The sequence below is a fragment of the Hipposideros armiger genome, unplaced genomic scaffold (assembly GCF_001890085.2).
Source record: "Hipposideros armiger isolate ML-2016 unplaced genomic scaffold, ASM189008v1 scaffold_238, whole genome shotgun sequence".
Taxonomy (NCBI): Eukaryota; Metazoa; Chordata; class Mammalia; order Chiroptera; family Hipposideridae; genus Hipposideros; species Hipposideros armiger.
Window position 1 is genome coordinate 2,873,251 of NW_017731588.1, and position 14,056 is coordinate 2,887,306.

The 14,056-nt window shown below is 48.4% G+C and overlaps 1 protein-coding gene across 1 annotated transcript in view; it reads right to left on the reverse strand.

Moving 5' to 3' along the window:
- Positions 1-242: 242 nt before the first annotated feature.
- The window catches only part of ZNF341 (zinc finger protein 341), a 41,198-nt gene continuing 27,384 nt past the window's right edge, over positions 243-14,056 (reverse strand). Inside the window, exons 10-15 of the mRNA XM_019655173.1 lie at positions 12,633-12,841; positions 8,997-9,093; positions 7,275-7,407; positions 3,619-3,730; positions 3,294-3,364; positions 243-1,513 (exon numbers count right to left, since the gene is read on the reverse strand). Of these exons, the coding sequence (XP_019510718.1) occupies positions 984-1,513; positions 3,294-3,364; positions 3,619-3,730; positions 7,275-7,407; positions 8,997-9,093; positions 12,633-12,841 (1,152 nt within the window). The 3' untranslated portion in view covers positions 243-983. The remainder of the gene's footprint in view (positions 1,514-3,293; positions 3,365-3,618; positions 3,731-7,274; positions 7,408-8,996; positions 9,094-12,632; positions 12,842-14,056) is intronic.

The window sequence follows — 14,056 nt, forward strand, 5'->3', positions numbered from 1 at the left end:
GGTGAGGCCCGGATCCTGCATTTTCAAAAGCGAGTATAAACCCCTTCCTCTGGGTGGTTCCAGGGGCTATATTCTGAAATGACCATTCTGGGAGCACCAAACCTCTCCATGGCTATTGGGGCAACCCAGCCTTGTATGAGGGCCCCCCCCCCACTCCTCAGCCCCCACACACTTTGGAGGGGGGAATGCTGCCACCTAGGGACTAAGAAAGAAACTGCCAAAGCTAGGACCTGAGCCATGTGGATACTCATTTTGAAAAAAACATTTATTGAGCACTTTCCAAGTACAGTGCGCTATGCCAAACCCTTTGCATATTTCATCATATCGGATCCCCATGACAGCCCAATGAGGTAGTTCTCTCATAAGCCTCATTGTACAGATGAGGAACATGGGGCTCAGAGGTGAAGTGACTTACCCAAGGTCACACAGCGGGTGACTGGCAGCGCTTGGATTTGAAGCTAGATCTGGCTGATAGCTGCACTCTAACCACAACACTCAAGTGCCTCCTAAGTGCCTACATCACAGAGGCATCTGGCGATGCTGTGAGGAACCGTTTGTGAAAAGGTCCAGCAGATCCTCATCTGACCATGTCAGGTGTCTGAAGAGCAGCTTGACTGCAGGCCACCCCTAAGGCAGCCCGGAGGGCATGGGCAGGACCACTCTGTCTTCTCTCTTAGGCGGCCCAACCACTAGCCTGGACCAGCCAGACAGACCCTGGGCTGCTCAGGCTCAGCCATCTCTCTTGCTTTTGTCCCTGCCTGAAAGCCACAGTAAGCCCTGCCCTGGTCCCAGAATGCTACAGGGCTTTCCAGAAGGATAGGGGACACAGAGAAGGGTGACAGGCCAGGGTTTATAAATGACATTCCAAAAGGATTTCCGCTGACAGCTCCTTCCATTGGGAAGGATCTCTAGTCTGCCCCCAAAGGCCCTGGACCCAAAAATGACCATCAGGCTGGGCCGTGTGAGCAAACACCATGGGTCAATCACTCCGAGGCCTGGATGTAGACGGGCACAGCAAGCATGGCACACGGACCGTCGGCCCCTGCCTGCAGCTCTGCCAGTGCCAGGTTGGAGCCCAGGCTCTCGGTATGCCCAGGCACTACCAGCTCAGGTTCCCCACCCACCGTGCCACCCACTACGATGGACAGCACGGCGTCTGGCTCTGAGAAGGGTGGCTTGCCTGGGACAGCCTCAGGCACTGGCCCAGCCCCTGCATCCTTCAGCTCCTCTAGCCCCAGTGGGTCAGGCAGTGGGGTCACCACCTTGCGTCCACCACTAGAGCCACTGCGGGGGGCTGCCCTCCTCCGGGGGGGCCGCCGGCCTTGCAGGTCCTTGTCCTTTTGGGGGCCGAGGCGGCAGCGGTGATCCTTGAGGTATTTGTGGCGGGAAAAGCCCTTGGCACAGCCAGCACAGCGGAACTTGTAGTTGCCCGTGTGGGCGCGCTGGTGCTCGGCGAGGTGGGCACGGCGGCTGAAGGACTTGCTGCACAGGGCGCACTTGTGGAGCTTCATGCCTGGTGGGGAAGGGAAGGCAGTGAGAGGCACCTTTACCCTGCAACAGTGCCCCTGCATTGGGGATAAAACCCCGTCTCTCGGCTTGCCTACAAGCATCCGTGTGATCTGGGCCCTGCTGCTTCCAGCCTCATCTCCCACCTTCTCCCAGCCACTCCGTGCCAGTCACGCTCACTCTCCTCCAATGAGTCAAGCTGCCTCCTACCTCTGGGTCTGTGTACTTGCTGTTTCCCTCTGCCTGGAATAGTAATGCTCAGCCCCCAAACCTTGGCTCACTTTGCCAGGTCACCATCATCTCTCTCCGCCCTCGTCTGTCTGCCTCAGCCCGGCCCTTTCAGACCATTCCCTATAGGGAAGCTAGTAAAAGACTTCATAAAACACACAGAAGGTCACGATATTCCCTGCTCCAAATCCTCCAATGATTCCCCAAGTTTCCCACAAAGCCCCTTGCAGTCTGACCACCCCTTCACCTCTCAGACAGCGCCCCCCTCCCCCCGCTTTGTTTTCTGAGCGCCGGGCCTCCCTCCTGTCTTTCCTTGTCTTAACCACCTCAGTCTCTTCCCTGACTCAAGGCTTTGCACTTGCTACTTCCTCGCCCTGGAAGTCATTTCCTAGTTTTCTCAGGACTCAGTTTCATGTCACCTCCTCTGGTAGGCCCTCCCTGATACTTACCCTTTCATTCTCTGCCCCATCACCCTGCTTATTTCGTTCTCCACACTCAGCATACTTTGCTGCTACATAATTATTTGTTTGCTATTCATTGTCAGTTTCCACCACTGAAGGCTAAGCTTCCCCAGGAGGGCAGGGGGAGGTTCTGCCTGACTGATTCCCCCATGGCACCCCCAGTGCCTGACATGTGGTAGGTTCTTAATAGTCACTCACCGAATGAATCACTGGTGCCTCCATGTGTGTATGAAGTCAACTCCAGCCCACACTCAGCCTGGGCCACAGCCCCCTCAGCCTCCCTGGCTCAGGGAGATGAGGTGACTTGCCTGAGGCCACCCAGCAAGAAAGTAGCAGTGCCAAGACTCAAACGCAGGCCCTCTGTCTCTAAGCCCTTCATCTACTCTCCCAGTTTTCAAACTTCCTTTAGCCACTAAATCCTTTCTGAAAACCAGTGTCAATTTTACCCCCTGGGGGACTTTTGGCTTGTCCCTTGGAGAAATTTCTGGTTGTCATAAATGTGGGGGAGATGCCATTGGCATTAATGGGTAGAGGCCAGGGGCTCTACTAAACATCCTACAGTGCACGCGGCAGCCCCCCAAGACAACAAATTATCCTGCCTGAAGATCGATGGTGCCAAGGGAGAGAAACCCTGTTCTGGACCTAACGGTATGTGGAAAGCCAGTCATGCTGCTCTGGGAAAGCGCCATGGAGCCCCTGGGAACTGAGGAGTGGTGTAGAGACCCGTGCTTCCCATCCCAGCTGCCCTGCTCTGGGAGGCTATCCAGGAACCTTCCCGGCCTTATCTTGGACCCAGTCAGGATCTGATCTCCCACCACACCTGATCCACACCTCTATCACACTGGCACCTCTCTGATTTACATAATAATTACCTCCTCTCAGGTCGGCTTCCCCTCAGCCATGGGGGCTGTGTCTAAATCACCTCTGTGTACCCTGAGGACTCTGACACAAGCCTGGCTCATGACTCACATGAGCAAAAGTCTGTTGGCTGGAATGTACCAGATGAGGATAATAAGCCTCACGGGATGTGTCTGCAGGGCCGGCCCCAGGGGACTTACACCGAACCAGACCCTCCTGGCAGGTCCACGTGCCACTTACCAGAGTGGGAGAGGATATGAGCCTTCAGCTTATCCGGCCGGTTGAACTCCTTACTGCAGCCTGTGTGTGTCCTGGAACCCAAAGCGACTGGTCAGGGGGTGCTCACCAAGTTCAGGACCCTCTTGCTGGCCCCTCTGCTAGCCCTGGGCATAAGGACCCCCTGTCAACCCTCATGGTTGAGCAAAGCAGCAGGATGGGGAGTGAAGCTGGCAGGCAGGGCTCCGGACAGGATAAAAGGAGAGAGGGTCTTCAGCCCTCAGACCTCACATCTTTCTGTCCCACCCCTGGGTAAACTTATGCCCGCTCCATGCCAGTCTCTACTCACGAGAAGGGGCATTTGTATTTCTTGTATGGCTCATGGATCAACATGTGTCTCTTCAGTTTGTCCTTGCGGTTGAATGCAGACTCACACACTGAGCATTTGTAGGGCTTCTCACCTGCAGGAGGAGACGCGAGGATGGAGATGAGGATCCCATGAGAAGGAGTCTGAACATGGGGCATGGGGTGGGGGGCACTAGAGGACAGCAGCTCCTCTAGGGAGGTGGCCTGGGAGAAAATAGCCTCTCCCATTCCTCATGGCTTTGCTTTTCCAAGGAGAGGGGACCATTTTATTATCTTTTTTTTTTTTAACTGGGGAATTGGGGGAGGGGAACAGTTGGGGAATTGGGGAAGGGGACCAGCCAAGTTGTTGTTCTTCAATCTTAGTTGTGGAGGGCACCAGTCACCACCTGGCTGCCTGTCGGCAGCTCGTTGTCTCTAAGCTCAAGGTGCTGTGTTCAATCTTAGTTGTGGGTGGGCGTAGCCACCATCCCATGCGGGAGTCAAACCAGCTGCCTTGTTGTAAGAGCGCATGCTCTATCCATTGGGCCATCCAGACGGCAGCTCAGCTCCAGGTGCCAAGTTCAGTCTTTAGTTGTGGGCGGGCATAGCCCACCATCCCGAACAGGCAATCTTGTTGTTAGGAGCACGTGCTCTCACCAGCTGAGCCATCCTGCCACCTGTTGGCAACTCAGTGGCAGCTCAGCTCGGGAGCAGTGTCACTGGCCCATGTGGGAATCGAAATGGAGGCCCTCTTGCTCAGAGCTCGCGCTCTTAAGCTAATTCTTAACCAACTGAGCCACTCGGTCAGCCGAGAGGGAACCATTTTAGATAGGGTGGTTAGGAAAGGCCTCTCTGATGGGCAACACGTGAGGTGAGACCTGAGGTAGTAAGGGAGCAACCCGTGTGGAAATCTGGGAGTGAGGATCCCAGGCAGAAGGAAAGGTGGGGGCGCTTGGTGTGTCTGAGGAACAATGGGGAGGCCAGTGTGGCCGGAATGGAGTGGGGAGGTGGAGAATGAGGCAGACGACGAGGTTAGCGAGGCTGCCTGGCCTAACAGGAGGGCCTGGAAGGCCCAGGAAGGACTTCGGCTTTTCCTCTGAGCCAGATGAAAAACCACCAGAGGGGCTGAGCAGAACAGGTCCAGGATCTGCCTGCAGAGTTTCACAGGCTCCCTCTGGTTGTGTATAGAGAAGAGACTGAGGGCGGTGAGGGTAGAGGCAGGTACAAGAAACAGGAAGTGATCACGTACAGGCTATGTTTGGAAAGCAGAACTGGCAGCCCTTGGCCATGGATTGGCTGTGGGGTGTGAGAAAAAAGGAAAAGTCAAGAATGAGACTGAAGTGGGCCAAGGGACAGGGTGGGTGGTCATGGCCTTCACTGAAACGGGGTCCACCATGGAAGAAGGGGGAATTACATACAATTAAATCCTTGCAACAAACCACGAGGTAAGTACTATCATTATCCCATTTTACAGATGAGAAAACTGAAGTTCGTGGCCTACATCTAGCGGTTGGGAGAGCTAAGACTCTAGCCCAGCAGTAGGATCCACAGTCAGCCTGAGTCGCCCAGATCGACTTGGGGCAGAACCATTAGGGGGACAGCTCTCACCTGACCGGGGCTGGGGTCACAACCTGCCCTTCGGAAAAGGGTTGTTACTGGGCTATTTTGATTTCCTGCCATTATTTCTTCTCTATTCTCCCTGTGGAACGAATAAAGTACTTTTGAAAAATGCCAACCGCCCCTCCCACCCCCAATGATTAAGGAAATTCTGGTCCTTACAATAGAATGCTCTGTAGTCATTAAAAAGATTAAGGTCGATCTGTGTTTCTCGATCTGGAAAGATCTCCTGGACATATTGCTAAGAGGAAAAGAAAGCTGTAGAACAGCTTAACACAGTCCCATTTTTGCTGGAAAAAAGTACAATTCCCACACTCCAAAAAAACCCAAAAACTCAAGCCATGTGTGTTTGTATAAACACAGAATATGCAGGGAGAAAAGTGAGGGATGGTACACACCAAACTGTCAGTAGCAATTAGGATTTGAAGGGGGAATTTAATATTTAACCTTATGGAATTCTATACTGCTTTCATTTTTACAATAAAAATATATTACTTTTGAATAATAATCATTTAAAAAGCCACGTGGTAATATATACGTAACATAAAATTTACTATTTTAACCATCTTCATGTGTATAGTTCAGTGGCATTAAGTATATTCACATTGTTGGGGAGGCCCGTTAGCTCGGTTGGTTAGAGCCCAGGGCTCATAACACCAAGGTTGCCGGTTCGATCCCCACATGGGCCACTGAGCTGTGCCCTCCACAATTAGGTTGAAACAACTACTTGACTTGGAGCTGATGGGTCTTGGAAAAACACACTGTTCCTCAATTAAAAAAAAAAATTAAAAAAAAAAAATATATATATATATATATTCACATTGTTGTGCAACCATCACCACCTCCATCTCCAAAACCTTTTCAGCATCCCAAACTGAAACTCAATACTTACATATATACATTTTAACCTAGCACTTCCACTACTAAGAAGATACACTCAGGTGTACTCCCAAAAGCTTGCCAAGGAACCCACACAGTACTGTGTGTACAAACTAACAGGTGAAAAATAATTGAAGGATTCATTATAGGAAACTGGCTAAATAAGAGATGGTAAATGCAGAGGAATACTAACAAATACTATGCAGCCAAGGAAAAGAAGGTGCCTTAAAGGAACATTTTCAAGGTATAGTGATAACGTATATTGAAGAAAAAAGGTACATGATGGAATTATAATATGTGCTAATTTGTGTAAAAGTAAGCAAGTGTTTGTATACATGTAAAATAAAACTAGAATGACACAAACTAGACCACTGATAGCTGTTGCCTGTGCCTTTGGGGAGGGAAGAAAGAGTATTTTTCAAACTGCAAACTGAGTCACAACTTGTTGGTCATTATTTTAACAACTAAAACTGAACAGAACAGAATAGAAAATATGGTGCTGTGAAACTTATTTCAATATATCCTGTGTATATATATATATATATATATGTTTCCTGAGTTGCAATATAAAATGTACTTTTTTTACCATAGGTAAAAAAAAATTGAGGAATGTTTGAATTATCCACCTGAAGTAGGAGGGGGGTTTATTTTCATTTTATATGCGTTTGCATTGTCAAGAATTTTCTCCTCAGGTTTTCTCAATCTTTTGATCCTTTTCAATGAAAAAGAAAACCAGAATTTTTTAACTAATAAAAAAAATGTAAAGATTAAAAAAAAAAGTCAATGTGTCTCAACTGGGGGATCAAGGAGAGAGGGTTTTGTCAAGGTTTGGGTGGTAATTTTGCAATGAGAACAGTGCCCCCAACCCCAGGAACTCAGAATGATCTGAGGGGGCTGACTCTCAGGGGGCAGAGCCAAGAGAACTCCCATCAGCCCGAGGGGCTAGTCTCTGCTCTACTGTTGGTGGGAATGCCTTGTTCCTTTGAGAGGGCAGGTGAGTAGGGGGCAAGAAGGAGATAGAGAGGGCAAGGGGGCAGGAGGAGGATGGGGAAGAGGGCGAGAGAAAGATGGGGAGGAAAGCCTGAAAGGGACGAGAAGAACAAAGAGGGGGTTGGGGATGCGGAAAGTGAGGTGGCAGGAGTTGGCGGGGAGCAGGGTACCCACCTGAGTGGATGTGAGCATGCAGTTTGAGGTAGTGCTCCCGCCGGAAGAATTTCTTGCACACCTGGCACTTGAACCTGCCCCCGCTGCCATGTGTGGGCAGGTGACGCCGTAGGTAGCGTTCACAAGGAAACACCTGGCAGAAGAAAGGAGTTGGCTTTAGGTCTGAGTCACCAGCCCTAGTCATTTTCTGAGCTCCAGGGACCCCTCATTGCCAGCTGTTCCTTTAGGAAACACCTTCCTTTCTGCTCACCGGGGTCGGGGCCCACAACTTCACGCACAGCCCTGAGAACATCATGGCTCCCACTCTCACCCATGCCTGCTTTGAGCGTCTGCCCAGGCTCTTTTTCCTACCCAGAGGGCCTTTCTCTCTTAGCCTGACAAACCCCTCCCCATCCTTGAAGACCCTACTCATCAGGTGTCACCGCTCTGTGAAGCCTGCCCTAACTCCACAATGCCACGGCAAGCAAGGCAAATTCCGCCCTTGAATATCCACCCACATTTTAAAAGTCAGCATTGAACGTGCTGAATTACAGCCCTTTGCTTACACGGGATCTCCATGAGGACAGAGAGGGGCTTTCACTCCCCAGAACAGGGCCTGAGTCAAATGACTGACAAGTAAAAGCATAAATGAAAAAAATAACTGAAAGAAAATGAATGAAAAGGTAGTAAAAAGCCAGAAAACACAGAAGCCAAAATCTCCTTCTTCCCCAGTTATAGGATAGACAAGTCATTCATTTTTTTCATTCATTTGGTATAGAGATGTAGTCAGGGACAAACCCAATTGCCCTACTATTTATCAGCCCCACCATTTCCTAGCTGGGTGAACTTTCCGTGCCTTGGTTTCCCCATCTGTTAAAAGGGACAGTAATAATATGCCAACCTCCTAGGGTTAAATGAGTCCATAGGGATAAAACATTCAGAAGAGCATCTGGCTCGTGGTTCTTACTTAATTCATGATATCTTTTCACATGGACCACAAATTCCAAAGCTCAAAATTAGACTATATAATTAGAAACATCTACGAGGCCGAAGTGATACCAGAGCTGCCTGGAAAATCTGCCATGTAAGGTTGTAAGAAAATGAGTAGAACAAAGAAACAAGTTGAACACACCAGGGGGATGCAATCAGCAAAATCCAGGCTTCAGGAAACTCCACAGGACCGATGGCCCAGTTTCTTCAATAAATAAATTGAAGAGGGGAAAAAAAAAAAAAGCAATGATGGGGGGAACCTATAGATTAAAAGAAACTTTGGTCATATCAACCAATCGCAGTATATAGACCTGATCCAAAAAACAAACTTTACAAAAATTATGTTTTTGAGACAACTGGAAATTGGCACATGGCCTAGATATTTGATGATATTAAGGGACAGGCTTAATGAGGCTTTCCAGATTTGCTGAAAAGAAGGACCAATAATAACAAGGAAAATAACACATCAGGAAGCTAGAGGCCGCTGTTCAGATGCTGAACCTGGACCCAGGAGGGGCCTCACCCCACATCAGCCCAGTTGGCCTGGCCTGGACCAGGAGCAGCCCCAGATGGCCGCATGTGGTGTCTGATGGGTAAGACAGGTCAGGCAGAGCTCTTACTCTTCAAAGATGAAATGTCGTCTGTGGAGATAATTCCAAGTCTTGTCTGCACATACAGACAAGGAGAGGAGAAGGAGACAATGAGGTCTTCACTCCACTGCCTCTCATCCCTTAATATCACAGGGTTACCCACCTTTTGACAGTGCGGGCAGGGGAAGTTGTGAGTGGCGGTCTGCAAGTGGTGCTCCAGGGCCTCAGGGGTAGAGTATTTGTTGACACATTTGACACATCTAAATGGGAAGATGCAGAAGTGAGAGAACAGTGCGGGGGCGGTTAGACTTGCTCAGCAGGCCCAAGAATCAGCCCCTAGGGCCAACATTAGGAGGTAAAATTTTACATTTAATTCATTTTCAAATAAGTCTATTCTTCTCGCTTGCCACTGTCTCCATCTTAGTCCAAGCTGCCATCCTCTCTCGCTGACATGTACAGTAGCCTCCTAACTGGCCTCCCTGCCCTACTCCACCCTCTGTAGTCCATTCTCCACAGTGGAGCCAGCGGGAGCCTTTAAAAATCGAAATCAGACCATGTCACACTCTTGCTTAAAAGTTCCCACCTTGGCCTAAAGGCCCTGCTGGACTGATTCACTTCTACCTCTCAGACTTCATCCTTCTCCACTACCCACTTCACTCACTCACTCTGCTCCAGCCACCCTAGCTTTCTTGATGTAACTCAAACACACTTGATCCCACCTCAGGGCCTTTGCACATGCTGTTCCTATGATCTGGAACACTCTTCGCCAAGTCTCCCCCTGGGCAGCACCTTCTCATCCTTCATGTCTCAGCTCAAATTTCAGAGAAGCCCTCTCTGACCACTGTGTCTCAAGTTGCCCCTCACCCCCTACCACCATTCCCTATTATGTCACCCAGATTTTCTTCATAGCACTTATTACCTGGAATTATTTTATTTGCTTACTTGATTATTATCTGTCTCCTCCACCAGCAAGTGGGCTCTGGAGGCACGGACCATATCTGTCTTTTTCACAAACTGCTCTGAGTGCCACTGACAATCTGTTATACGAAAAAGTCAGACAGACAAGGATCCAGACCTGGTTCTTTCCCGTCTCTGACCCTCAGTTTCCTCAACCATAAGATGGGGTAGGAATCCCAAATTGACCTGCCTCTCATTCATTCTTAAGATTGTCACAAGAGTCAAAAAACACAACTGTGCTAAACGATTCATAAACCGCAGAGCACTATAGACATGGTATTTACTATAAACACAGTCTTTACATCACTGTGGCTAACATGCTTTGAAACACCAGTTTCAGGCCACAAGCCACTTTGAAGAAGACCCTACCATCTCCCCACCAAGGAAACATTTGCCAGCAAATGGACCCATTTACAATGAAGTGCCAGTGAGGAATGCCACAGGTGAGTGGGCCATTCATACCAAAAACAAAACCATGGGCCCTGCCATCTGTACACCAGGGCCACCGTGGGAAACCCCACAGGCAAGCTGCACCTGCGGCAGGCTCAGGGGAGGCCGTCAGACCACACGCTGAAGACCACAGGCTAAACGCTTCTATGGCAAGATGGGAAGAGGATGTGGGGTGGGAACAGAAGGGCAAGAACCTCATAAGCTGGTGGGAGGGAGAGGACAGGAATTGCACCCGCCTCCGCGGTGAGAAGACAGGGTTGTGGGGGAGGTAGTTTACCAATAAGCATTAGAATTAGAACTCCCTGCCAGAACACCCCCCTAACTAAGTCATCCAAGGTAACATCCCCAGCAACGGGGCAAACCAACGTCATGTACCTCCTGATCTAATAATGCACTGAGAAGGGCACAGCGTCACTTTGTGATATTTCTGCCAAAAGTGCCAATCCTGGATCTAACCTGAGGTCAAATCAGACAAATCCAAATGGAGGGCATTCTGCAAAAGAACTGGCCTATGCTTTTCAAAAATACCAACGTCATGAAAGACAAAGACAGAATGAGGAATGGTTCCAGCTTCAAGGAAACTAAAGCGACATGGCAGCTGAATGCAATGTGTGATCCTGGATGGGCGCCTGGGCCTGAAAAAACACTTTTCTCTTTGTCTATAAAGGATGTTATTGGAACAGTTAGAAATTTTTGAATAAGGTCTGTAGATTAGATAAGAGTTGTCTTGATTTAACTTCCTGATTTTGTTAACTATACCATGCTTATGTAGGTAAGAGGTTATCCTTGTTTTTCGAAAATACACACTAAAGAGAAGGGGTAAAGAAGCATCATGTCTGGGGGGTCGGCCGAGTGGCTCAGTTGGTTAAGAGCACGAGCTCTGAGCAACAGGGTCTCCGGTTTGATTCCCACATGGGCCAGTGAGCTGCGCCCGAGCTGCGCCTGAGCTGAGCTGCGGCTGAGCTGCCGCTGAGTTGGTGAGAGCGCGTGCTCTTAGCAGCAAGGTTGCTGATTTGACACCTGCATGGGATGGTGGGCTGCGCCCCCCCAACAACTGAGATTGAATACAGCACCTTGAGCTGAGCAGCCGCAGGCTGCTGGATGGCTCAGTGTGCAACCAAGTTGCCAGTTTGATTCCTGCATGGGATGGTGGACTGTGCCTCCCCCCACCCCACCCCACCCCGCAACTGGATTGAAAGCAATGACTGGACTTAGAGCTGAGCTGCACCCTCCACAACTAAGATTGAAGGACAACAACTTGACTTGGAGCTGATGGATCCTGGAAAAACACAACGTTCCCTTTCCCTAATTCCCCAACACTGTTCTCCTCCCCGATTCCCCAATAAAAATCTAAAAAAAAAAGAAGCATCATGTCTGTAAATTATTCTCAAATGGCTCAGAATAGGAAAAAACCAAGGTGGTAAAAACTTAACATTTGGAAAATCTGGGTGAACAGTATTTGTGAGACTTCTTTGTACCATTCCTTTTTTTTTTTTAATAATTGGATGTTTTATTAAAGTTTGTACAAACTGTTATATAAATTTATATCCTTCATTCAGAAAGGATTCATTGTGGTTAATTATTAGGGAATTACAAATATAAGATGTATAATTAAGGTGTACAGATATTATAAGTAAAATATTGACAGCAGTATAGTCAAACCAGGTGAAATGTATTTCTTCAGTAATGGGAAAAATAATCAGTGAATAAAAATTCCATATTGTGAGACGATGATATATTAGTTTGAGTTAAGATATATTTAACATCTCTTGAGTGTTTTAAGAATGACTTTTCTAGTTTTTACAGTTTGTATTTTAAGAAAGACATTGAGGGGCGGCTGGTTAGCTCAGTTGTTTAGAGCGCAGTGCTTTTAACACCAAGGTTGCCAGTTCGATCCCTACATGGGCCACTGAGATTCGGCCTTCACAACTAGATTGAAACAACTACTTGACTTGGAGCTGATGGATCCTGGAAAAACACACTGTTCCCCAATTAAAAAAAAAAAAAAAAAAAGGAAAAAGAAAAGAAAAAGAAAGATACTGAAAAACCTGGAGGGTATTCAGAAAAAAGCATCCTAAATAATTAAAGGGGAAAACATGACCTAAAAGTGTGCTGAATTTTACCTTGAATTTTTCAGAATACTTCTACGAACAAAGAAAGGCTGTTTTCCCTTTTTAAGGATTTTTTTGAAGAATAAATGTCTGCCAAGTTGAAGAATGCTATAAGGAGGGCTAGCATCTTTCTCCCCACCAATGCCAAGGCTCAGAACCCACTATGTCAGCCTGAGATTCAGTTTCCCCTTTGAGGTGTCTCACTGGTCCTGAGCCATCAGAACCACCAAGGCTGCAGACCCCTGGGCTCCCTGGGGAAATGGGAGTGGGATGGCACGTACTTGTAGACCGCGTTGTCCTTCTTGGGGCTGTGCTGTGGCAGGAGGCTGTGGGAGTACTGGTGCACACCCAGGTCGTACAGGGAGGGAAAGTCCTTGCCGCAGAGGTGGCAGCGGTAGCTCAGCTCCTCCTGGTGGCTTTTGATGTGCTCCAGAAACGTGTCAAGCTTCGGGAATGTCTGGGCGCAGCTTTTGACCACACACTTATACACCTTGAGGGAAGACACAGGGCAGGTGAGGGGAGGTAAGAGAGCTGCCTGCCCTGTGGCATGTGCCTCGAACACTGCTGGTGAACGACCTTACCGCTGTTCCTATGCTCCCCTGCTGCAGGTGCCCTGGTTTTATTTTGATTGGAGGGTCCTCTCAGCCAATCACAATGGCCCCATTACCTTTCCCTCAGGCTCTGGGTAGCCTGGGTATATTTAGAAAAATTACCCCAAATCTGGAAATACGGTAACAAGATGACATTGTGTCCTTCCAATGTCCTACTAGAATAGTGGCTCTCCAACTTGAGCATGTATGACAGTAACAGATTGCTGGGAGTCACCCCTAGAGTATCTGATTCAGCAGGTCTGGGTAGCCTGAATATGTGCGTCCTAACAAGTGCCCAGATGATGCTGATCCAGGGACCTCGCTTGAACACAACTATCTAACAAGCCTGCCTAGAACCGTCTCAATCTCTGGGGGAATGAGAATTGTATTGACCATTTTTGATTGGTTTGGATGCAGACTCTAAAGTTAAATATTAACTTGTAGAAACTTGATCCGATGTAAATAATTTTTGTCAGGCAGAAAAGATAATCCCAAAGGTCATGGGTTTTGTTGCCCTGTAGGACATTAAGTGGACTTGTATCTAACTTAGCAATATTACTCCTTTTTTTCACTGACATAGTTATATATAGATACAGACATCAGCGTCTCATATCCTCCTTTGAACTGCCTTTGTCATCCTTCCAGTTCCCTCATTAATGAGTGATGCTAAAATTCTGACTCATGTTCACTATATGACATATATGAGTATTATGTTTTTAACATTTTGAAGATTATACTTTGACAAGTGGTACACACTCCTAGTTGCCTACACAATGCCACACACTCCTTCTTCCTAACAAAGTGAACTGTGATTTGCTCAGGGTGGCAACACGCCCAGTTAAAACATTTGATCCAATCTCCCTGGTTCCCTTGCATCTAGTGTCAGTCATGTGACTCCTTTCTTGCCAAAGATATGTAGGCAGTAGTCAGAATAAAAAGGCAAAAGCTGGGCCGGCCGAGTGGCGTGATGGTTAAGAGCTGGCTTGGGAAGCCAGAGGGCCCCGGTTCGGATCCCACATATGGGCCAGTGACACTGCCCTCCACAGCTAAGATGCTGAACAACAGCTCAACCTGGAGCTGGGCTGCTGTGAGTCGCCGGCAATGGCGTAGGCTGC